Source organism: Achroia grisella, unplaced genomic scaffold (genome assembly GCF_030625045.1).
Source record: "Achroia grisella isolate CSIRO2021 unplaced genomic scaffold, CSIRO_AGI_Agris_v1 utg204, whole genome shotgun sequence".
NCBI classification, from domain to species: Eukaryota; Metazoa; Arthropoda; class Insecta; order Lepidoptera; family Pyralidae; genus Achroia; species Achroia grisella.
In genome coordinates this window covers 3,693,460-3,718,347 of record NW_026712703.1, presented here as the reverse complement: position 1 = coordinate 3,718,347, position 24,888 = coordinate 3,693,460, and the positions used below count along the sequence as shown (strand labels likewise).

Genomic DNA, 24,888 nt, shown 5'->3' with positions numbered 1-24,888 from the left:
TTAATAATAACTGCTGTGAATAGGTGCATATATACGTAGTACATACGTGCATACTAGTCACAATAAATAAACTTCTAAAATTCTATGACCTTATTTGTTATAGAAAAAAATTAATAATAGTGCCTAGTTATTATTTATAGTGATATTGAAACTGCAAGAAAAGAACAAAAAGAAGAGAATGGTATGTACTGATGTAAATAAATTATGAAAAAACGTCTAGATATAAAAAATAAATATTTTCATATACCATATTGTAAAAGTTATATACAACGGTCTGTTGCTGAATAATATCAATAACAAAATTATGTTTAAATATTACTTATTAGCGAGGTTTTGTTGTCCAGTGCTTTATAATCTAACATGATTCGTGATTGGCCGACACCAAAAATCAAGACTGTCCTGTGAGGTAAACACCGATAACAAGCGGTGAAAATGTGTCCACATGTTGAATTTTACGTTCACCAAAACGTCGACAATTAATAATTTTTATGACTGCCTCTTCTGGAATAACCGTCGTAACGGTATTGTGTTTTTTTACTATTGGCGTAGTAGTGACTAAAATAGCATTACATACTAAGGAACGATATTATAAATAATACACAAAGTGGCACTAACAGATAACCAGTTTTATTTTGGGTGATATACAAGCAATTAACATTTGTATAACGTACTGTTTATCGAATACAACAAAAATTAAAGAACAATTGAACACATTTAATATTTGTTGGGTTATGAATACTTGAGACGCGAAAATTGTTATCGCTTATTTATCGCAGTTTTAGGGTTATTAGATTATTTCAAGTTGACTATTTATCATATTCATTTATTTCCATACAAATTAGCTATTGTAAATCCAATTTATTTTTATTACATATTTATTGGACAGATATTGTACACAATAACGAATTACAAAATGTCGTAAAATAATATTGAATCAATCCCCGATATATGTATATATGGGGTTTATAGGTCGTCATATATTGCACCATATATTACAGAATAAATATACCAAAAGAAAAGTAGCATACAAATATATAAAAAAAAGAATATGTATATATCATATATTATGTACAATTCTTTACGAACAATAACTTTAATATACATTATTATTTATTTTTAGTAAATATCGAGAACTTATGCTGTAGATTTTATTACTAAATAAATGCCATACAGTCTATTGTCTGAATTGTTACTACACATTCCTAGACTACTTACATTACATAATTTTGATAAATGGCATTTTAATGGCAAGATAAGATTTTAGTTTCGTTCCTCAAGAAACGTAATTCACGTGGAAAGAGTCGACTGGCATTTAAAAATAATTATTAGATAAAATATCAAAAGAAAGTCCAAGGTTATACCTATAATATCAAAAACCTCTTTCGCGTTGTTGCTTTATTGTTTTGTTTAATTAGAATAAACTTATAACATTTTAATCAAATATTTATTGAAATATTGAAAGCTAATTACTAGTAGACACAAAATAGCTAATGCGAATAAATTAAAGTGCTTGTTTTGTACAAAACAAGCAATTTAATTTAATCAACAATGATACTTCGGGTTTGAATTTGTGATGAACATCTACAACCAATACAATAATTATATAATATTAAAAGTGCGATGGTAATTGGTAATTAATTTGTATATAATATATAATTAATATTTTTCTGTATTATTTAAATGTATGTTTATATACCTACATATATATTTTTCTGTATATTATAATACTACATGGTATTAACATAATTGCATATACTTTAAAAAGTATAACTCAATAATTTGTTGTTTTAATTATATTTAATAAATAAATATACGCCTATTCAACATATGTTGCTGCCTTTATTCCGCTTTTTTATATTACTACATTTTGTAAAACAAATATCAACATAAAGCATATGGCTTTTTTAACTCTAATTTCTTAGCTAGATATACAATTGTATTTACTTATGTTATTGCATTTATAATTGGATTATTACGAGGCCGGATGATTCAGGCATCTCAAGATTTCACAAAACAAAATAAAGTTATATATATATAGTTAAAATAATATAAAATAGTTATTTTGGTTACATAATACGCAAGTACTCCGTCTAATTTTAACCAAATATTAATTGGAATAATGTGAAATAATTATAGTCAATTACTAGTAGACTAAATTATATTAAATAAATATATGTATGTTGCTGCCTATATTCCAGTTTTTAATATTGCTGCATTTTATAAAACGAATATTAACATAAGGCACATGCCTTTTTTTTAACAGGTAACTTATTTACTTATAATTTGTCATATATTTATAATTATTACGCGGCTGGATGATTCAGGCATCTCAAGATTTGACAGAACAAAATAAATTTATGAAAATATAAAATAAATAATTTGGTTACATAATACGCATATTCTCTTACCAAAAATACTGGTCTTAAACTATGCCGTTATGATACTTATGCATAAAATTATTGTTTCATATAATATTAATATTTGGTATAGGTCCTTTACATACTTTGCACAAATGCCAGAAATAACTTTGGTGAGTATGACGCTATTAATTATATTTGGTTGAACTCATACATCTTTTTACTCGTATGTACTTATTTCGTTCATTAAGATTAATTATTACAACATGCATATAATATGATCTGTATAATCTCAGATTATACAGATCATATAATGTATTCATGATTTATAACACAGTAAAGCATGATTCGTAATATAATAGTTTTTTTACTTCTTTCATTATTCAGTATTCAAAAACGCCCTACATTATGCAAAAAAATATAAATTAATTAATATTCATACACTTAACCGTACTATAGAACTTATAATTAAATACCTACTCATAATTTGGTTATATATGGAGCAAAAGTCCTGTTTGGTTATGCAGCCTTTATATATTTTTTTCGTTACATATCTATACGATTTAACATTATTTATACAAATTTACTATTGTGTGTAAAATCCAATATGAGTCTTTCACCGTATCCCTACTATATCTTATACATCTATTATTTACATAGCGTAAATAAATATTTTCTCATATCTCCATTTACCTCAGATAAATAAAAAATATAAACATGCTATTTTTTTTTTCAGTCGTCATAGAAACAATCATAAACAATTAATATAACAATAATTCCCTTTCCTTATATTAATCTATATTATTTGCGTGAAAATACATTATAATTTGATAGGTATTGACATCTGTCAAACATAAGTAAAAGAATGAAGAAGGAATAAAACAGAACCAAAAAAAAAAAAAATGAAGAAGGAAGGATTCTATTAAAACAATCTAAATTCAGCATTTTGAGATGCTCTTATTTTAGTTTTTTCATAGAGTGCCATAACTATTGTCAAGATAACTTGACACTACATTACTTACATCAAGTATTATATGTATTAACATTATTTATATATACCTATATACCTTTGTGATTATTCTATTATTGACATTATTCTTTGGACATGATATATGCAGCGTTTTACGCCTCTATCGGAGTAAAGACGCTTACTACTAAAAGTATAAATTCTTTGGCACCATTATTTTTTATTCATGTTTATCTACCTAATCTTTACCTCGCTGTCTCTTTGTTTCCTCTCACTAAAGTATGACTATATCTCCAGCTAATTTAGTATACCACTATAATATTTTACTAATAAGAGATTTGACTTACTGGGTTAAATTTCGCTAATTATTACTGGACTTCATTTTATCAATGCTACTAGGACTACCACATATTACATTACAGGAATTATGCCGTGTTTTGCGCTGACCGTCTAAGTCTACATCTGCACCTGCAGCTACAGACGTCAAAGCAACAGTCTTATCAAAATCGATAGTAGTATATCCTATAGTGGCTGAAGGGGGAGATACAGCTGTGCTAGCTGTGACCTGCTTTTCTACACTACTCTGTGACACAAGCCGTCCACGAGGTTGCGACGAACATGATGCTGTGCTCTCATTTCGAGAACTATTATAAGATTGCATCTCTGGGGATACAACATCTCTGGATACCCTGCCAGTTTCCTTGTTAGAATCAATATCTAATATAGCGTAATTTACTTCTAGCTCCTCTACTGGTGACATTGAGGTAAAAGTATCCGACTCTGAAAACTTCTGATTATGCTCTGATATGTTTGAAAAATTTAACATCTGCTTGACATTCTTGATATTGTCACCAATTTCACCCAATGCTAAATTAGCATATGTATTAATTTCGGCCTTTGTACCGACACTTAAATTACAATAATCTACTTGTTTCGGTGTTAAAGGTGTTGTTGGAACAGTGTCATTTTTATTGTTTTCTGATATATTATTATCATTTGGTACAATATTCATGTAGAGTCGAGCAGACTCTTGTTGTTCAATACTAAGTTGCGCATAATGCTCACTGGAACTACTTAGCGTGGGAGATAAAGGACTACTTATCTGTTTATTGGGTATAGTCTCATTTATGTATCTACTTTCAAGAAATCGAGTCTCATCTTCAATATCTCTCATAGTGTTTAGAACAGTTTCTTGACGTAATGTGTTTCTTAATATAGCTAAATCTCTGTTAAGATCATTGCTATATACATGATGAGTTTCAGATGTATCTCCTTGATTATTATTATTGTGTTCTCTCTTAAATTCCCTCAACTGGTAAACATTAGTCACATGATTGCCATTAGTCTGAGAACGTGGATATAAAGGCATAACTTCTAGTATGTCAGCACTAGAAGGTGACCGTGGTGATTGATTTACTGCACGCACAGTAGAATGTGGTATGTTGTTAGCAAGATTATTATTAATGGGTGGAATGTGATTATCAGGCTGGCCATTGTCTATAGAAGAGCGATGAACTACACTGGCTTGTAGTGTCTGCCTACCCTGAGGGGATGGAGTTAGTCTTGAGACAGGATATGGCACAGAGTCATGTATGACATTTCTCAGTTGTATTTGTTGTTGAAGGCTTCGAAAGAGCAAGGAAGCTCTTCTACATCTAAAAGCATATATGCCTTCACCTGTTTCACATCGTCTTCCTGTAATGAAAAGAATTTTATTAATGTTACGGCTAGCCATATGGTGATGAACCAAGTAGTCACTTTTAAACATTTATATGCATGAGTAAGTTTATTGGATTATTCGCTTTTTATATATAGTTTGTATGTATTTAAGTACACAAGCTCTGCTTAGCTTGAGACTAGATAGCACTGTGTGAATTGTTTATTGTTATTAATATTATCATTAAAAAAAACATTTAATTCATATTATTAATACAGATTGTGTATATTGTTTTCTATTATTTTTTGTTTAGTAAATATGTTTGATATTTGACATAGATTATGTTAAAAATTTGATATATTTAGGGCAACTTATTTCATTCAATACATTTTGTTCATTATATTGACTATCACATACAAGTTACATGTTGTACACTTTATCACCACTACATTGGTTAAAAAATTAGTAATTTTGGGAAATCTACTAAAAATATTTAATTCTTTAGAGTAGATATCTCAAAATTACACATTTTTAAATCTAGTTCCAAAACTGTACTTTTTTAGTTCAAGCAGTGTTATATTAAGGATTTGTAACTATAACTTTTAAACCCCACAATACAGGCTGTTTTTTATAGGTGATAGTGGAATGGTATACCTAATTTTACTAATAGTGCAGGTGTTGTTCCAAAGTGAGTAACATAGTTTGAAATAAAAACTCAATACATAGTAATATTCAGAAGGAAAAATAGCAGTGAAACAATAGTGATGGTTTGTTATAAATGAAGGATAGAGTTAGATTAAGTATATGGCAATATATAGTTTTTAAAAATGTAAAGCAAATGATTTTAATAATTAAATTTAAATATAATTAAAATACCAACCTGACTCAAAACTAAATAGTTCCCCCTCAAATCCATATCGTCTCAAAGAATGTAAGGGCCATACTGTTGAATCTCTACCTTCCCTATAGAGAATAATATCAGACTCTGTGATTTCTAATTGTCCAGAGCACAAATCCGCACCGTTTTCGTCTATGTTTACAACACGGAACACATTGGGGTGCAGATCCGAAGATTCCTTTTTACTATGTAGACACCCCATTACGCTTGCCACAACGCTAATGATTACTTTATTATATTCATGTAGCTTCCATGAAGTAGTTCTTTAAGTTAATTTACAGTAACATTAACTATAAATATATATTCGTTGCAATTTGAGACGATAAACCACAAATATAGGCAAACAAATAATAAACACTTTTGACAGGAGATAGTAAAGATATCGAAGGAATCAAAATTATGGTAGATTTTTTATTATTACTTTACGGCTCTGGATACAAGTCCTTTTTAGCCCAACATAAAGTTTTGCAATATAAATTACAAAAATTAAAGTCAATGTCCACTGTCAAAGAATAATAAATGTCAAATTTTGTTTCTCTGTTCTAACGAACTTATTCAAAACAAAAACTTAAAAATAATCACAATTTCTTAACAGTGTTGGAAACGGGAGTCACAACCGTGATTTTTTTTTTTACGGATGATAATGGGATGGTGCACCCGCCTGCGCTATCGGTTTACGCTGGCGGGGCACCAGTGGAAGATGATAAGATGAGAATGAGGTCAGGTCAGTTAGCCCATCGCGACAAATTCACCAGGAATTTAACACGATGGTTTCCAGGGGGAACCACGTGGAGGTCGACCTGACATGGTACATTGCTAGCAATGGGGTTATCAATCCACATTACTAACAATCCCCTTCCCCCCTCACAACCGTGATTAGCGCAATAGGTACGTTTTGAAATGTTCATGATTGCTGTTCATGTGTACAACCACTTTCCATCACATGCAGCAAGAGGGGGTCAGTGTGACCTGTCTGAAATTAAAGATCATGCCATAATTTAATATTTTATTTCGTACTTTGTAATTACGTAAATATCATTTGACAGTTGCAATCGCAATCGATTATTTTTGATTTTATCTGCAACTGTCAAGTGAATCATGCATATTTACGAATTTGTGAATATCAATCTATTTCAAGTGTATTTTGAATTACATTAATTTATTCTTAATATTTTCACCTATCGATTTCAGACTGCCATGATTTAGAATTGTTACTAACAACACAAATAAGATATGTATTAGAGTTAACCTAACTATCCCCCAATGTTCAGATAAGTTTATTGTGCCATAAGGACACGAATATATCACAAATGGTCACACTGTTAGTGAGTATATTTTTAATAACTTTATAGGCTACTCTAAATTTGACTTTGACTTAGATCTGATTGAGCAAGTAATAACTACGTCCAGAAAAAGAATTAAGAAAACATATTATACTCTATATTTTTTAGTAGAACTACGGAATTCTTCTGTAGTTCTGCTAAAAACTGTAGAGAATAAAATGTATTGAAATGAAATTGTATTTTGCGATTATACTTGGACAATTGGTTTGGTATGTCATTTACTGAGTGTTTAAAGCTTATGCCTACATATAGATTTACGGTAATCTATGGTTCGATCCGTGATGCTTTTCGAGGCCTACATGAACTTCAACTATATCAGCTTAGCTGTTATCTGCGACTTTTGTTTTTTTGAGGCTATTTAAAAGATAGCCTATGTTCATATTGGTTATATAACCAATGTTCACGTCAAATTTTATTACCATACATTTAGCCAAATACACTCTCGAATGTATTATATTAAAGGATAACTTAGTAATCATACTTAGGTACTATTTTTTCAATATTGTCGACCTCAATAGTGTAGCGTTTAAGACACCGCCTTGCTCTGTTCCAATGGTCACAGGTTCGATCTTGCACGATGCAAACATTTGTAATCATTTGTAATAACTAACTATCTATTTACACAAAAGTACCTAATCGTAAGTTTTAAAAATTGTATACCTTATAGTGGAGTATAGCAGGTTTGGACAGACCATGCCACAGTATTTTTTATATAAGATCATGGTCTTAAAAGTATTGAATTATTTCGTGTGGTAGCACGTAGTACTGTAGTATTGTTTAGTACCACATAAGTCACTATATATACAATGAGCACAGAAGAATATAATAATTATATATAATAACCTAATTATATTTATTTTTACATAAACACTCTTTAATAAAATAATTGCATTTAATTTAATTTATAAACATCGCAAGTTACACTTATCACTTCGAAATTCACATAATGTTAATATTATTTTCTTTATTAATTATTATAGACATGTTTTCAGTTCTATTCTGAAACATAGTGTTATTCTTTTTGGCAATGATAGCATGCACAGGACACTGCGGATTTGAATATTAACTTCCGTTCACCATCCAAACATAGAACTTTCACAGGTACCTGAAACGAAAAATATATTTTTATACAAATATCTTAAATTATAGATTTGGTAAAGTTGTTAGTACAATAAGTCATAAAAAATGTATGGACCTATTTAATAATATGATTCAAACAAGCAGAATTACTAAATATGATGAATGTTAATACTATTTAGCATACAGATAGTCATTAATATTTTATTAAAAATTTTAATATCATGAAAGCTTTCAACAAGTGTTATCCCAGATGGGGTAGTTATAGACAGGTGTAGATAGGTGTTTATAAACTTTCGAAGTCGTGTCACGTGATGAATGCAACATTTGCTATGCTATTAAATTACTCTGTGTATCTATACATTTAAATAAAATTGGAGTGTCTTATTGTAATATTGAAATAACAGTTTTTTACTGCATGCATATGAATATAAATACGGTATATAAACCAAAATAAAAATTTTCTGTCTGTCTGTTTGTTCCGGCTAATCTCTGAAATGGCTGGACCGATTTTGACTGGACTTTTATTGGCAGGTAACTGATGTAATGAGTAACTTAGGCTATTTTTATCTTAGAAAAATTCTTTTATATTAGAAAAATAAAGTTAAATTCGACGAGGACGAAGTCGACGGTACAGATAGTTTAAAATAAAATGAAATGTTGTACGGTGCGTCACCGTACAGCCGTCAGCATTTTACACCGCTCCGCGTCCATATAACGCCCCTTTTCCCTTCAGTACACCAATACTCACAAGCAAGCATCAGTCCACACTCAATCATCGTGTACTCAATAAATCAAGTTGGAAAGCAGCCCGGACTTATAATTTATATATCAGCATCCAAATTGTGTGGGTCACAGCAGACTCATACAAATGTAGTAGTGGAGCAAACTAACGCCTAACTAATTCGGATTAGTTTCATAGTATGGTTTCGGGATATCTATAATTACACATATATACTCACGTCTTCAGCTTCCATAATATTGCAGCACTGGCCGAGCGAGGTGACGGGATGTCGTTTGAAGCCCAGCATGATGCTCGGTAGCGACCATGATTCGCAAAACCCGCGGCATGCGTTTGTCGTGATTTTGAATTGGACACAGTCTGGTATACTAATGTTTCTGGTGTGCCCTAAAACCAATGAATTTTATAATGTGATTTTGTTTTTTCTATATAGCTTTATATGCTGACTGTAATTTAAAATAGACTATAGTAAGTATATACTGTGTCAAATTTTGTCTGTAGACACCAAGAATTTACAATTCAAATATACAAACTTACTTACTACTTATAAACTTAATTACAATTAAATATACAAACAAATACAAACTTTTTTATCGTGTACGTCTGTATGCCTGAGAAAGTAGGGCCAAATTTGTGTCGAGAATGGGATTCTACACACACACAACACACATATATTATTACATATGTATTTATAGTATCTTTTTATTATTATTTGTCCCCTGGCAATTGCATTTTCCTACTGGGCTAATGTTTAATTTGGTACCTAACAAAAACGTTAAAGACGGGTATCGCCAAAAATAAGGATTCGTAAGTTCGTTAGATCTATTTATCCGAATACGGATAAATGGGCAGGCTAGGAAGGATAACGGGGTAGGTACATCGACACATGATAAAAAAAACATCATTTATTCCGACTTCGATTCTCGGTTACCGTAATTTAATTAATTGCTTAAAGTAAGTTACCTAATATCATAATTTGAATAAATTCAATTCGACCACTTCGACTATACTACAATGTTTTATAAAACTAGTATATCTCTACGTATAATTAGTATATCTCTATAAAAGTATTAAGTACTGAACTAACCAATTCGATGACAACCAGGTTTGCGCCATGAATCAGAAGCAAAAATGTAACCAAAGGATAGGAACACAACTATACACCTTAAAAGCATTGTTGTGTTAATGCTTCTTCCTCTATGAAAGAATTTCGAATGAGAAAATAGTAGCTTAGAACAGTTTTATTAATCTCCTAAACCAGAAGTCCCGAACCTTTAAGTGAGGAGGTTTTACCGAATTTATTTTAGCTCTAATAGTCGATTGAAGCCACATAAAATACTTATAGGTATAGGTATATCACCAGTGTTATGTTTATCGTATAATGTATTGCTTCATGCAATGTGAATATAGACTTCAAATCACTAATGGTTTGGTAGGATACAAAAACTACACAGCGCAATCTTTTATCATTATCTTTTGTCGACTAGAGGATATGGCGATCATACTATAATGTAGCTAGTACTAGTTAGTCTACATACTATTATGCATATGAAAAGACAATGATGATAATACTTATGCCCTTAGGCTATAATAATGATAGGTACTTATTTCACTTTAGCTTTCGGAAGTTGTATAGCCAGCTAATTTTAGTACCTATTTCCATTTCTTATGATAAGATAAATTATAAAAGTTGAAACAAAAAGAATATGTTTGGGACATCTGACTACGAAAATATGTATAAAGTTGATATATACCTAAATAAAGGGGATGTTTTCACTTCATAAATCGAATCATCTCTGACGCTCTGCATAATGCGATACAGAAATACAACAAACGGACCGTATTTTATGGACTTTTTGCTTACGTTTTCACTGTCGTAGCTAGGTCATGAACACTCATAGAAATATAGGTAGTTTTAAAAATTCCTGACACAGGTAGTTATACCTAGTTCTGACTAATACTGCAGTATAAAAAGTTTTTGAAATGTCACTAGTTGGCATTCTGGTTAGAATATAGATATAGAAATAACTAACTATATAGATTAGAGACAAATACCGATCGTTTCGTATTGTAATGAACCAAATAACGTTATAGACATACAAGCATTTAGGTCGTTACTTTGAGAACCACGTATATAGTAAGTAGACTTGCTTACGTACACGACAAGCCTGGTTACTACCTAGATACTGAGTTATTAGAAGTATTACGCGGTTAAGCCGACTTCTTCGCGATCCTTCTGAAAATCATCGTTATAATTTCTGGTGAATTAGCTACGATAGGTTAACTAGCCAGATTTCATATTCAGTTTATCATTACCAGTCTGTACCTACTGTTTGTACACGCGGGTGCACCATTCTCTTAACATTCATTTGAAATACCTATATATATTTATTATGCATTATATTTTGACTGATTGTTGTTATAACCGTTACCAAGGCAACGCATCATCCAATAGTCTTTAGACTTTGTATAAATAGTTGCACATCGAAAAAATGGATATTGACTATAAGATTTTGAATTTATATAAAACAAAACAATACGATAAATGTTTAAATTTATGCACAACGGCTCTACGCGACAAAAGCGACAGAATGTTAGAATTTATTCAAATGCGAGCTATGACTATTCAAGCGAAGATTGCGGGTAATGGATATGAAGAAGTAGAGTATTTTCCATATCAAGATGATTTAGCAACTACTGCAGTGGCTAAAACACCAAGAGTCGGCACAGCATTTCAGAGAGAAGTTAAGACAGCGCAACAGTTGAATGTAAATAATTTTTTTTGTTTCATGTATTTTTATCCCTGTGGTAGACTAAATGCCTAATTTTTAAATAATAATGATTTTAGATTATTTTAAAATTTGCGGAAAGGCAGGGGAAATCGAGATCAAAACCTAACATAGACACTTAAATGGTTCTTAGTTTTACATTTGATTAAGCTTTGTGATACTAGGGCACTTTTCCTAGTCCAGGGGTCTTATATATATATTTAAAATAACTGCTTTTTTAGAGTCGTCATGTTTTCAGAAACGAGCAAGTGGAACGGCAACTAGTCGGGGCGTGGGTACTAGTCGAGTCCGTAGCGCGAGGACTGCATTGCATACAGCATCTCGGTTGTCGAGAGCTGCTACTGCACTCGCCGGAGGGGCGCCGTTCACTGCGGGCACGCCTCTTTCCCTTAGATTTCTTTCAAAAGAGGACAAACTCTTTGTTCCTGCTGCGAAAACTTTGTTCGAATATGTCTATTACTGCGAAGGCGATATTAGAAAGGTACATCTCATAATATTATTTTTAATCAAAACGTTAAGTTTAACTATAAAATTTACCAAATAATTTACAGAGGCCAATAATTTTAATGTGTTTGATAACATTTTTTTTAATCTAGGTATTTTATTTATGGAATACGACCACGGTATAGGAACATGAACCAACACATGATAGGCTATGTTTAAAATAATTGGGTATAAAGTATTTACCTTTGCCGTCGATGATTCAATAAAAATTGTAGAACAGTCACTGTTCTGTGCAATAGAAATATGTAATTAGTGGATTACTGCTTAGTAGATATGAAGGTAGGCTCCCCTCATATTAATACCGTCATGTTCTGCAAACATTTAGGTGGTATACGTACGTACTTTCGTACTAAAGTAATTTCGCGAGCATATTTAATACGGGTGTATAGATATAAGTTTTTTGATATAAATACTTGTTTTGTTTTAGGCCATAGATATAGCATTCCAAGCCCAAAAATCAAATGATATTACAGATTGGTGGTGGAACTTCTCATTAGCCCGGTGCTACTCTGCACTTGGAATGTATAGAAATACAGAAGAATGTTTGCGACAAGCTCTTAAACAAAACAAACACATTTCAATTTATCTCCGTTTAGTTGCAATGTATGTTGGATTAAATCAGCCATTATCTGCTCTCGAAGTGTGTAAGCAAGGACTTTTAATATTTCATGAATACACGCCCTTATTACTAGAGCAAGCTCGGATTCATAATGAAATGGGTAATCCAGCTTTAGCTGTAAAAGAGTACAGAATGGTCGCTTTGGAAGACCCATCAAATATGGAAGCTATAGCCAGTATAGCGATGTATAATTTTTATAATGATCAGCCGGAAATAGCTTTACGTTATTATAGGTAAATATATTACCTATAGATAAGTTATGAAAGTAACGTTGGTTTTTTTCATCAAAACTTTAGTTTTGCAGATTAGTGGATATACAGATACATAATTAAGTTATTGTATGTACTTTTTAGTCACCTGATGACGCCTGAAGTAAACATTTATTGCAATCATTGTAGGCGCACCCAATGCAACATAGAATAATTATTTAATAATACTTTTTTTCTTATTTCATTGATAACTATCTACATATGTAACTGCTCAATAAGCAATATTGTTTCAGGAGACTGCTAGCTACCAATGTGCCTGGGCCAGAAATATTTAATAACCTTGGTTTATGTTGCCTCTACTGTAATCAGTGGGATCTGATATTGCCTTGTTTTAGGCAAGCACTTTACTTCTCTGCGAATGCAGAGATTAGATCAGATATTTGGTTCAACCTTTCTCACGTTGCAATGGTAAGCTGACTATGAAGATACCTATTGTATTTCAGTATACCTACATTAGTTCAAATTTGGTTGATATGACATATTAGGTAGCATATTAATATATGTAGTAAAAAGTAGGTGTAAGGTGCGATAAGTAAGTTCTGGCATAATGCCGCAAATTATGAAGAAACTTTGCCATCTTTATTTATAGTATGGAGTCCTCTAGTTGTACTTATAGCGTAGCGTGATGTTGTTTACGCTAGAGCGTAAGTTCGCTTCCTTCTGTAAGCTTACCTATTACATTGTTGGTATAGGTTGATGGAATACAACGGATAAAAGATTGATGTTGATATCGGAATAAGAATTTTGTTATATTTTTTAATTACGATTAAAAAACCGCAGGCCTGTCAGTGGAATCGAAGCTTCTAAACGAATGAACCGATTAATATTATGTATTATAATGATTATTAGTAAGTAATATAACAGTCTAGTTTTAGTGTTTGTCCTTTCTAATTATAGATTATGTATATATGATTACTACAGCAATTAATCTATTTTAATTAATTAATGTTTACTTTTTGCAGTCTACCGGTGACATGTTACTTGTCCGTCGTTGTTTGCAAGTGAGCCTAGCAACTGACACAGAGAATGAAGCTTCAAAGAATGCATTGCGTGCAATCAATGCACGATTACGGGCACGTAGAACGGCTGTATTATAATTGATTAAAAATGAAACACGTATTTTAAAACATAAAATAATAAAATTTCCTTATTATTTTATTCCAACCAAATAATCGTCTATGGAGATATCAAGTGTCGGCAAATTGCGCAATTCTTCATATTTTAGAGTGACTTTTGCATCTAGTACTGGTTCAGGATGCGTATGCCGGGGTGCCTTTACTACTTCGGTTACCTCGACATGAGCTTCAGGGGGAATTCGTGATAGGTGCCGTAGTTTTATCTGAAACATGCAGGATCTTTTATAATATGTACTAAGTACAAGCTGACCCGCAAACTTTGTTTACATCACACTTGTCTGATATTCATCATTACATTTGCAATTATAGTATATGTGCTATGATGTATAAGCTATATGAATGTAAAGATTTATTTATAATAAGATCTAATAAAAATAAACTCATTAAAATAAACTGAAAAATTAATATTAGTACCTAAGTAGCTATTATTATTATTTTACGTTACTGTATCTGAACTCCTGAACCGAATTGAGGGAAATATGAAACTTTTCGTACGCAATATCTATTCGATTCTATTGTATCATTATAGTTGTCAACAACATAGGTATGATTAGTTACAAATGTTACAATACCTCTTCTATTGTGGATGTTGGTAATCCGATGCTCTCCCAAGAATCCGTTTTATTCGAAATAACCAACGGTTTAGCAAAATTCGTATTTTTATCCTTAAATGAAGAAAAAGTACCAAAGCCAATGTTATGAAATAATTCTTTTGCTCGTTTTGCTAACTGCGGTTCTTTCGATGAATAAAATAGTAAATGAGCATTGTAGATCAAAGCCACGCTTCTAAGGGTTGTGCATATAAACTTCTTTATGTCACTGTCTGAAATATTAGAAATTCGTTAGATATTTATTTTTAATTCTATTATAGAATGATATGGGAATACTCACAAAAATAGATAGGTAGGTATGTCTCTAGTTTTTACAAGAGGATGAGAACATATTTGCCAATATTTAAACATCTATTCGTATAGTACAGTATCTATAAAGTAGTTTTTGCAGTGATCTGAAGTAAGCCAGTCCAAAAGTCAGGACTCTAACAGAACAACCGCCTTATTACCGTGTTCTTTATTGCATTGTTTATGTCTATATATTACAAATAATGTATATTCTATTTATCTAACTACCTATCGAGTTAAAGGAGACTAAACTTTTTTTACACTAATAGAATAAGTCAATATTTACGATATTACTACTAAAGGATATTTAAGTTTTGTTAAGGTAAGATAATATAAATTTTGGTTCCCGTTCCAGTTTTGATGCGGTGAATCTATGCAGGTACTGCCGAAGAAGAAAACTAAAAGAGAAAACCATCAGATTTGTATTGAAAGTGGTAGAATTTCTTTATAACTTACCATAATTTTTGAAAAGATCATATTTGCCGCATATTATGATTAGCTCTGATGAGATTTCAGATTCTTTGTACGTTTTAGGTACTGCTTCTAAACAAATCTCTAAAGTATTCCAAATAGTTTTTATTTTGCTTAAATCAACCATGATGCAGAAAAAAATATTTCCGTGGCTTAAAACTGACGCGACGATAGTATTTAACATATTATTATCCAATTTACCACCGTATTCCCATACGTGACATAACATCTTTTCGATTGCTTGTCTTTGATTTGATTTTCGACCAAATGAGTATTCCAACACTAATGTTTCACGTGGCGTATCGGTCTTATCCAGGAAAGAATTCAGTAGAGTTGTTTTACCCTGATAGAATAAATGAGTTTAATATCCATTGTTATATTCGTTTTAATCTATTCTGTTTATCGTCTGTTGTTAAGCATAAATACTATATTTTGATACCTGTATACATCTTTAAAAGGAGTAATTTAGGTAATTATGTATTAAAATAATAATTATTTTTTTAATAAAAAAATATGTTAAATTCTATGAGGATGAAATCGCTGGTAAAAAAATCAAACAATACATTTATTTTGGAATTGTTATAACCATTATTATGCTTACAAATTAAGCTTGGTTCAATTACAATGTCGCAATGTTGTGACAAATGCAATATTAGAAACGAGGAAGAAAAGAACACTTACCACAGATTTGCTTCCCACAAGAAATATGGTATGTGAGTTATCATCACTGAAATCAGCGATTCTTTTCTCGATTTCTTGTGAAGCTTCTTCTGGGATTGTTAACATTTTAATAGCTTGGTTTCTATTTATTAATATTATTCACGAATAGTTTTAAATTCATTAATATCACTATATTACCTACCGAAGCTACTGTTAATTAATGATCGCTCGGTCAGCAGTCAGGCCTTGAATCGAATAATTTTGTTTGGTACTTAAAGGTGTTACCTAGCAACCTACTTTATTATTGGGCATACCGCTGGTTAATTTCAAAAGTAAATAGGTAATGTAAACAAGTTTTTATTTTCTATACTTGTTTTCATACCTATAAATGTTGAAATAGCGAACCCATTTGCGCTTTCCTAAGCTTTAGTGTATATTGAAACAAAAATGTTTGATATATTTTATGTCAGAAATTATATTATACTTAGGTTTTGCCTAGTTGTGATCAAATGTGACTATAACATTAGAGATAGAATTATGTTTATTTTTCGAGAATTGCATAAGCTAGTTATCAAATCGAAAACATTAGCAGATTTAATGATAGAATATTTCCGGTACAAATTCTTGGGCATAATTTTCCTCCATCCTAAAATATTTTATTAGTTATCTTATCTTATACTGTATTTTAATGCACAATACTTATCAGTTATTTTGTTTTTAAAAACAGAAAAGATAAAAATGTGATTTATATAAATTATAATATATTTGATATACATAGACATTACATAATAGATACATTTCTTAAGATAAGCAGTAAATTTTTATGTTTATTTATTTTGTCAATAAATTCTGATATTCCAGTTCCTTGTAAAGTATATCTTTATTTAATGACTGAAGTACATCTTCAAATCTTAGTTTCAAGGTCATATTTTCCATTCCTGCAATTTCTTGTTGCGTTCTATGGCGTCTTTCTTTTAATTCTTCTATTTCAGCACTCAGCTGTTGTAGCTGAGACATTACAGTATTTTCATTTGGTTGGGTTAAAGAATCTTCTAAATTATAATCTATATTTTGTATACCTTGTGAAGTAGATTCATAAGATTCAGAAAGACTATGTGTTGGTTGGGAAGGATAAAATTCGGAACCAAAATGTGGAGTATATTGTTTGGTTTTAAAATCTCCAGTAGCATGGAATGAATCTGATAGATCATCACAAGATAATCTACTGTCATCTATGTCAATGTTAACATTTTCATCTTCCAAATCACTATCACTAAGACTACCTCCAAATATGTCTTCTACTTTGGATGATGAATCATTAGGAATTTTAGTTTCGACCTTAACCTTTTGCTTTTTCTTAAGTTTATCTCCTTTGACTGATGTAGTAGGTTCTGGTTTCGTGTTTTGATCATCCTCTTCTTTAATTATTTCCCAAGTGTAAGAAACAGCTTCATTATCTGCTCGTAATAGCCTTTTTACTTCTTTTTCAATTTCTGGTGCTTCAGCACACTTTTTTTTTAATGTTTTCCTAAAGCGTCGTCTTCTAACATTCTTTGTTGGCGGTGTAATACCATGTGGAAAAAGAAATTTCTTATCGACTTTGAAAGGGTCTTTCTTTTTGTTTTTTGTTGGAGATTCATCTTCAGTAGATGAAGGATCCATTTCTTCTTTGCATATCATTAACTGACAAATATCTGCAGTCTTATAAATACTCTTTCTATCAATGGTCTTTAAAGATTCAACTATTGTAGGTAGATCAACTATTTTACCATATAATAACCAATGGTCAAATCGAACTTCACTATGCCGCATATCACTATCCATTTTTATAGTAAGTCTGTTCTTAAAATTCTCTCCAGAGTTTAGTACACTTCTGAGAGATTTTGCAGGTTCTTCAGGTAATCTCATTATGAACTGTGATTCCAGCTCAACAGGATAATCAGCTTCTCTTTTATCTTTATTCATTTTTAGGCTAAAAAAAAGATTGCAACTTGAACAAAACAAATAAAGGAAAGTATCTTATGTATTTATTTTTTAATCATAGGAATTAAACACACATATCTATAATAATAATTTTTAAGGTAATGTTTTTAGGTAATATTGCAAAAAGTATAGAAGTATTAAATGATGTCCCAAGATTTTTTTTCATAAAGACCAGCCATACATTTGATTGGACTCCCTATAAATACTTACTCTATACTTATCAATACACAATACATATTAAGAAATTGATACTGGATTGCTAGTGCCCTTACAGGTTGAAATATACATCATCATAGGCCTTGCCTTCATGTTATTATTTGGGGTCTATTAACAGCTTCTACTGATCCCTATTGACTGAAAACCTGAACTTACTCTCTTTTAATGCATATCATCTTTTAAACAATCTATCCACCTTTTCATGTTGTCTTTTTACATTCATCCACAATCATGTTCAATGCTTCTCCATATAACAAGCCTATATCTGTTATCTCACAATCTCTCTATAACTAGTGCAACTTTCAAACTACATTATATATATATATATTCCTAATTATCTTTCCTGATTATTCTGCATATCTCAACATTCACATTTCTACATACACACATTTCATATAAGCCATTTAGGACTTAACATTCAGATTCATAAACAAAACAGATAATATAATTTGTAAACTTGACCCTATAGTTTCATTAGGTCCATTTTGGGAAGGTAGCATATCATTCCCAAGACTTGTGGCCATTTTATCCATCCAGCACTACTTTTATGGTATATGTCTGCATTGTCTGAAAATGGGAGCAGACTGGATGCATTACACCATTTACCATAGGTTTGAAATTGAAGAGACTGCACCACCAATTAAATCACAGAATTTAGTTCTACTGATTCTAGACAACACTCTACAGTATTTCTTGCCATATTTCCGGTCTACTCTGGACATTGAGTCCATCCTCAGTATACATCAGAGTACCTCGACCTGAATGTTTAAAGTCAGAAAATCCATAGATTCGGTTGTGAAATTATTGTAGAAGCCAAAATAAATGGATTTCTTAAAAGAAGTGGCTTTGATTCCGGATTTACTACAACATAGGCTCTACGAAGATCATAAAACTATATTTTAATATTATTGAAATATAATTATAGAGATTAATTTTAATTATAGTAGTATTTATAAAGTTTACTTTTGTTTCCTCTGTCATTCCACGTACACCTTTACCTGTTCTGTTTAAAATATATATGTATAATAAAGGAGGTATTGTACCTGTGGTTTATCACGGATTTTTAAAGATTATTAATTTTATTTGAGTAGAAAATAGTTAACTGCAAGGAAGTTTATCACAATAGTGTGGTACAAAGAATATACTACTCAAGAGGTGTGGTATAAAAACACTTTTCTATTTTATATTTGGCATTCACAGATACAGATTAAAAACTAAAAACCGGCGTTTATAGATAATATATAGGAGAACGTATTAGGTGTATGATTCTTTCCAATAATTCGTAAATGCATTTGCGTTTCAGTTCTTTGTAATCTAAATAAAGAAAGAAAGAAAATTGTTTATTTGGAAATAATTTTTAAAATTTAATTTACATTTTATATTAATAATTAGAGTGCCAACTAGGTCTCCACTCAGCATATGTCGTGACGGCGGACAACACAAAGCAAACATTTACGACATACTACCATATATAAATAAACATCATCATAAACTACACACTGAAACATAAAATATAGACTTGTAGGTAGTCCACACAATAATGATATCGATAATATATTGATGAATTCGGAACCAAGTCCACTGTTATATTAATAATACAATAAACAAATATAATAATACACAAAAATTAATGTATATTCTGCAAAATTGTTTATTAATAAAATTTCCAATGATTTACTAATATTACTTAAGTAGTGAACAAAATAAACTATTAGTATCTAACTATTATGATAAATGCTTCTTTTTCCCTTTTAAAAAATAATCTCTGGATCTCTTCGATATATTCTTAGAAACACTTGGAATTATTTCTGGATAAGGGGCGATAAACCGAGAGATTAGATTAGATTAGATATTTTTTTGTTTCAAAACTATATAAACCATGGTTTTTTTTAATAAAATTTGAGCAAGAAGCTTGTTAAGCCGAAGCTGTGAAAGCCAAGACTTTTTGATAGATTTCCTATTGTAGATAGGATAGGATATAAAACAATCTTCTAGAGAGAAAGAAAAATCTTCTTGTATAATGTGTATTCCTCACTTATTTTTTTTATTTATATTAATAAAATGACTGATGGCAACACAAATCGCTGTAAAAAAAATCAAAAGAGAAAAAAAATTACAATGGCGTTTCTTTTGGCAATCAATGATTGATATTACGATACAAATGAAAATAGCTTAGTTATATGTCTGTTTTTAATTTTACAACTTAATTATATTTCTTGAGGAAATTGAAACATTATTAAAATATTAGATTATACGAAGAATATCACTACTATGTCGTACTGAGTGTGGTAAGATGTAACCTTCATTTTTGTCCTCCAACATTTCTATTTATTTTGATTAAAAAGTCATCTTTAGTTTAATTCTATCACCTGTACTATTTTTATATAATTTTTCAGATCATGCATATCAATGATTTAGACTTAAAAAAAATTAAAACCTGTCTATGCAATAGAGAAAGGTGCATTCTCCATTATTCATCTATCTGTAACCTACTTTGTAATGCGTTCTATCCACAATAAATACCGTATTCATGGTTTTCAACAATTTTCTAACGTACTACATCTATCTTTGAAAGACTTATCTTACATGTATTTATTTTATTGATTCTGGATAAATTATTATTATTGATTTTGTTATTTCTAGCTAGAGACAAAAAATCGGTAGAATAATCCATTCTTTTGTTAATGACTTATCAATACTTAATAGTGACTGAAAATTTGGATTATCCTTTTAACTTTTATGCAATTATGGGAACTGCTTTGAAATATTAATATTGTAGGTACTTTTGACATAATTGTTTGTTGTGAATATTGTTATATATAATTTAATATCAACAGAACTAGAAGTAATATTGTGAAACTTAACCTGAACTTTATAAAACTGAGGAGGTTATTATATGAGTATTTAGAATTATAGCAAGTTGAAATAAAATTTGTGTATTCTGGTTTTAAATGTTGATTAATGCGCTGGACTACAACGTATTATTGTGTGAATGTTAGAAGCATTCGAGAATTACTATATAATATTCTACATCTTTGCAAGTAACCAAATACTAATTATATTGCATATTTAACATAAAAGTCTTATCTATTGTATAAACATATATAAGATGTCTGTTGTAGTTATTAAAATGAACAGAAATAGGTGTGTGAAAAGGGTGTTGGTGTAAAATAAATTTGTATAATTGAATATTTTCATTTAGAATATAGTTTTTTTTATTGGTTAAATTAAAATGTTGTAAATACATTATATAATATGGTTGTAGTAGAATGGAATGGTACTGAATCTTTGTCAGTTAATATTAACAGTAATGCACTATTTATGTTTTAAAGGTAACCTGGACCACTGATTACATCCAAGGTGTGTATTATATTATTATGATTTTATTCTTCTTTCTTTTCATTAATATTATATTTAACCTAAAATAAACAAATATTTTATAAGAAATTTTGAATATATTAGAATGGACATGTGTTATATATTAATATATATATGTATTATATATAAATATAAAGGGAAGGGGTTAGAAGTTTTCAGGATATATATATTTATCTGCTACTATGATAGATTTTTCTGATCTTTCTGATAAGTTATATATCGGTAAAAATCTTTGAGAAACATCAAAGGCATTTTTATTATTTTAATTTATTTAGATTACAAATCTTTGCTTCTCCTGCATGCTGCTGAAAGGAAGAAGTACCTTTATACTTGTATTACTAATAACATGTTCATTTTTATTTGTATAGATGGCTGAAGTGGATCCAGAGACTTTGTTAGAATGGCTGCTGACTGGCCAGGGTGATGAGCGTGACATGCAGCTCATTGCCCTAGAACAGCTCTGTATGTTGCTGTTAATGTCAGATAATGTTGATAGATGCTTTGAAAGGTAAAATCAGTTTCAGTTGGATCCATTTTAAAAGAACTACACTTTATACTTTGACATGTTATTGTAATTAATTATATTATTACAGTTGTCCTCCAAGAACATTTCTACCAGCCCTCTGCAAAATATTCTTAGATGAGTGTGCACCCGATAATGTTTTAGAGGTTACAGCCAGGGCTATTACATATTACTTGGATGTTTCTGGTATGTCCTAAGTTGTAAATATATACTGCTATACATATTTTTATTTTACAATGGAAATTGTGTGATTTTGCCTTTTCTTCTACAGCGGAGTGCACAAGACGAATTGTAGCTATTGAGGGTGCCGTAAAGGCTATTTGCAGCAGATTGCTTACAGTAGATCCCAATAATCGAACCAGTAAGGATTTAGCTGAACAATGTATTAAAGTAAGTATCTCTTTATGTATTGCTATTTTACTATTTTTATATGATGTGATCAAAAAATGCATATAATATATTTTTATGAATTTAAAATTATACTATTTTAGACCCAGTTGGTCTATTCAAAGCTTGTATTTTATGACTTATTGATTAATTTATTAATAAATGTCTACAATTATTTCATAGGTCTTAGAGTTAGTTTGCACTCGTGAAGCTGGAGCTGTATGGGAAGGTGGTGGTCTCCCTGCTGTCCTACACTTCATCACACATCATGGTACATCTGTGCATAAAGACACTCTTCACTCGGCTATGGCTGTTGTATCCAGGTCAGTTACAGTCAATATTATAAAATACTCGGAAATTAATAAATTTTTCTTGGTAAAACTTGTTACCAGTTGGTTATTTGCCTCTGTTTAAAATATTACTTTGTTTTAACAGGGTTTGTGGTAAAATGGAGCCTGGCGATGCACGCGTTGGAGACGCTGTATCATCACTGTCAGCGTTGTTACGGCACAGTGACGCGCGTGTTGCCGACGCTGCTCTGCGCTGCTTCGCGTCCCTCGCAGACCGTTTCGCTCGTGCTCATGCCGATCCTGCTCCACTGGCCGAACATGGTTAGACGCTTACTTTGAAGAAGCGCTCCTTTTCCACATATCCAATAAAACTGTGATTTTCTACTAAAATTAACAATTTTGGTTATATAAGAAAATCCTATATAAAATTTCAAATTAGCCAGTCAGCGGTTTTTTATTTTATATAGTATAACGTTATGTATGTCTGGTGGAAACTTACAATAATAAGGTTACCTTTCAGGTTGTATATGATTACAATTAGTTACATAAATGTAGAAAACATTTAATAATAGATATTATTTATTTTATATTTCTTGCTTCGTGCGCCAATCTTACGCAATAAGTTATTGTCGTTTCATTGTTGTTTTTAAAATCATATAAATTTGAATAATATTACTAACTTACATATATTTATTTTGTAGTTCTTTATGATATTAACATCCCATACTACTAGATGACTAATATTTGTTTACCTATTAAGCATGCTATAGAAATGTACGATTCTGAATATACATTTGAAAAACATTGCAATAGTACATACTACAAATATGTATAATAGATATATGAAAGTTTATATAATTTTAGTTTATTTAGATGTTTAAATGGTGGGGCAGATGTTAAATACATGCTAAGAGATATGTCCTAGAAAATGCATATTATTCTATTCTATGTATTATTTAGTACATGGAATATAATTATATGCATTTTCTAGGTCATGGATTACTTATGGTATATTATTATATTAATGAGTATGATTTTTGTTTGTTGCAGGTCTAATTGAAGAACTGGTACGAAGATTAGGCAGTACAGAAAGTGGTGATGATAAATGTCTGGCTCCTTCAGTGTCTACCACAGTCAGCCTTCTCTCTACACTATGCCGTGGCTCTGCACAGATTACACATGTGAGTTTCAATATGAATATCAGTTCATGCTTTGTAGTTGTATAATGAAGATGAGGGTTCTACTACCACTCCAACTACAGTAATGCGTACACACATGCCTACACAACACCCTGCGTGTTAGGTACTCTAGATAGCTTTTTAAACAATATAGCAAGCAAGCTAGAGTTTCTGAAGGCGGATTTATTCTTATGTATGTGTATGTTATGTCATATATACAGAATTCTCCTAACATTGCGGAGTGTAGAACATTGATAATTTGCACTGTTGTTTTACTTATAATTTATTTCCTAACATTGCGGAGTGTAGAACATTGATAATTTGCACTGTTGTTTTACTTATAATTTATTATTTATGGTTTCATTCTTGTAAACGATGGAAACAGTTGTATATTTAAAACATATTCTTTGGTATCAATTTTAATAATAATTATAAGTGTAGGCAATAATTTTTATATTATTTAATTATTATTAATTATTATATTATATTATAATTATATATTATAATCAATTATGATTATATATTATAATTAATTTTTATTTATT

General features: G+C 30.6%; 6 protein-coding genes across 6 annotated transcripts in view; 2 read left to right on the top strand and 4 right to left on the bottom strand.

The window, feature by feature from the left end:
- Positions 1-3,675: 3,675 nt before the first annotated feature.
- On the bottom strand, positions 3,676-6,245 carry LOC131842003 (uncharacterized). The gene is made up of 2 exons (XM_059190435.1): positions 5,862-6,245; positions 3,676-5,019 (listed from the first exon to the last, which is right to left on the bottom strand). Exons 1-2 carry the CDS (start codon positions 6,079-6,081, stop codon positions 3,686-3,688), a joined length of 1,554 nt encoding a protein of 517 aa, XP_059046418.1. The 5' UTR covers positions 6,082-6,245; the 3' UTR covers positions 3,676-3,685.
- Positions 6,246-8,201: 1,956 nt separating this feature from the next.
- Positions 8,202-10,216, bottom strand: LOC131841948 (thyrostimulin alpha-2 subunit). The gene is made up of 3 exons (XM_059190357.1): positions 10,129-10,216; positions 9,262-9,428; positions 8,202-8,327 (listed from the first exon to the last, which is right to left on the bottom strand). Exons 1-3 carry the CDS (start codon positions 10,214-10,216, stop codon positions 8,235-8,237), a joined length of 348 nt encoding a protein of 115 aa, XP_059046340.1. The 3' UTR covers positions 8,202-8,234.
- Positions 10,217-11,533: 1,317 nt separating this feature from the next.
- LOC131841949 (tetratricopeptide repeat protein 8) lies at positions 11,534-14,333 on the top strand. The gene is made up of 5 exons (XM_059190358.1): positions 11,534-11,809; positions 12,069-12,311; positions 12,762-13,186; positions 13,456-13,630; positions 14,185-14,333. Exons 1-5 carry the CDS (start codon positions 11,534-11,536, stop codon positions 14,317-14,319), a joined length of 1,254 nt encoding a protein of 417 aa, XP_059046341.1. The 3' UTR covers positions 14,320-14,333.
- Positions 14,334-14,372: 39 nt separating this feature from the next.
- Positions 14,373-16,569, bottom strand: LOC131842055 (cytoplasmic dynein 2 light intermediate chain 1). The gene is made up of 4 exons (XM_059190490.1): positions 16,410-16,569; positions 15,714-16,071; positions 14,931-15,181; positions 14,373-14,561 (listed from the first exon to the last, which is right to left on the bottom strand). Exons 1-4 carry the CDS (start codon positions 16,512-16,514, stop codon positions 14,373-14,375), a joined length of 903 nt encoding a protein of 300 aa, XP_059046473.1. The 5' UTR covers positions 16,515-16,569.
- Positions 16,570-17,148: 579 nt separating this feature from the next.
- On the bottom strand, positions 17,149-18,371 carry LOC131842016 (transcription initiation factor TFIID subunit 7). The gene has a single exon (XM_059190448.1). It carries the CDS (start codon positions 18,351-18,353, stop codon positions 17,220-17,222), a length of 1,134 nt encoding a protein of 377 aa, XP_059046431.1. The 5' UTR covers positions 18,354-18,371; the 3' UTR covers positions 17,149-17,219.
- Positions 18,372-20,709: 2,338 nt separating this feature from the next.
- LOC131841884 (E3 ubiquitin-protein ligase Ufd4) overlaps positions 20,710-24,888 on the top strand; it is a 33,413-nt gene continuing 29,234 nt past the window's right edge. The window contains exons 1-8 of the mRNA XM_059190244.1: positions 20,710-20,875; positions 21,920-21,947; positions 22,334-22,473; positions 22,559-22,674; positions 22,760-22,878; positions 23,059-23,198; positions 23,311-23,486; positions 24,216-24,346. Of these exons, the coding sequence (XP_059046227.1) occupies positions 22,334-22,473; positions 22,559-22,674; positions 22,760-22,878; positions 23,059-23,198; positions 23,311-23,486; positions 24,216-24,346 (822 nt within the window). The 5' untranslated portion in view covers positions 20,710-20,875; positions 21,920-21,947. The remainder of the gene's footprint in view (positions 20,876-21,919; positions 21,948-22,333; positions 22,474-22,558; positions 22,675-22,759; positions 22,879-23,058; positions 23,199-23,310; positions 23,487-24,215; positions 24,347-24,888) is intronic.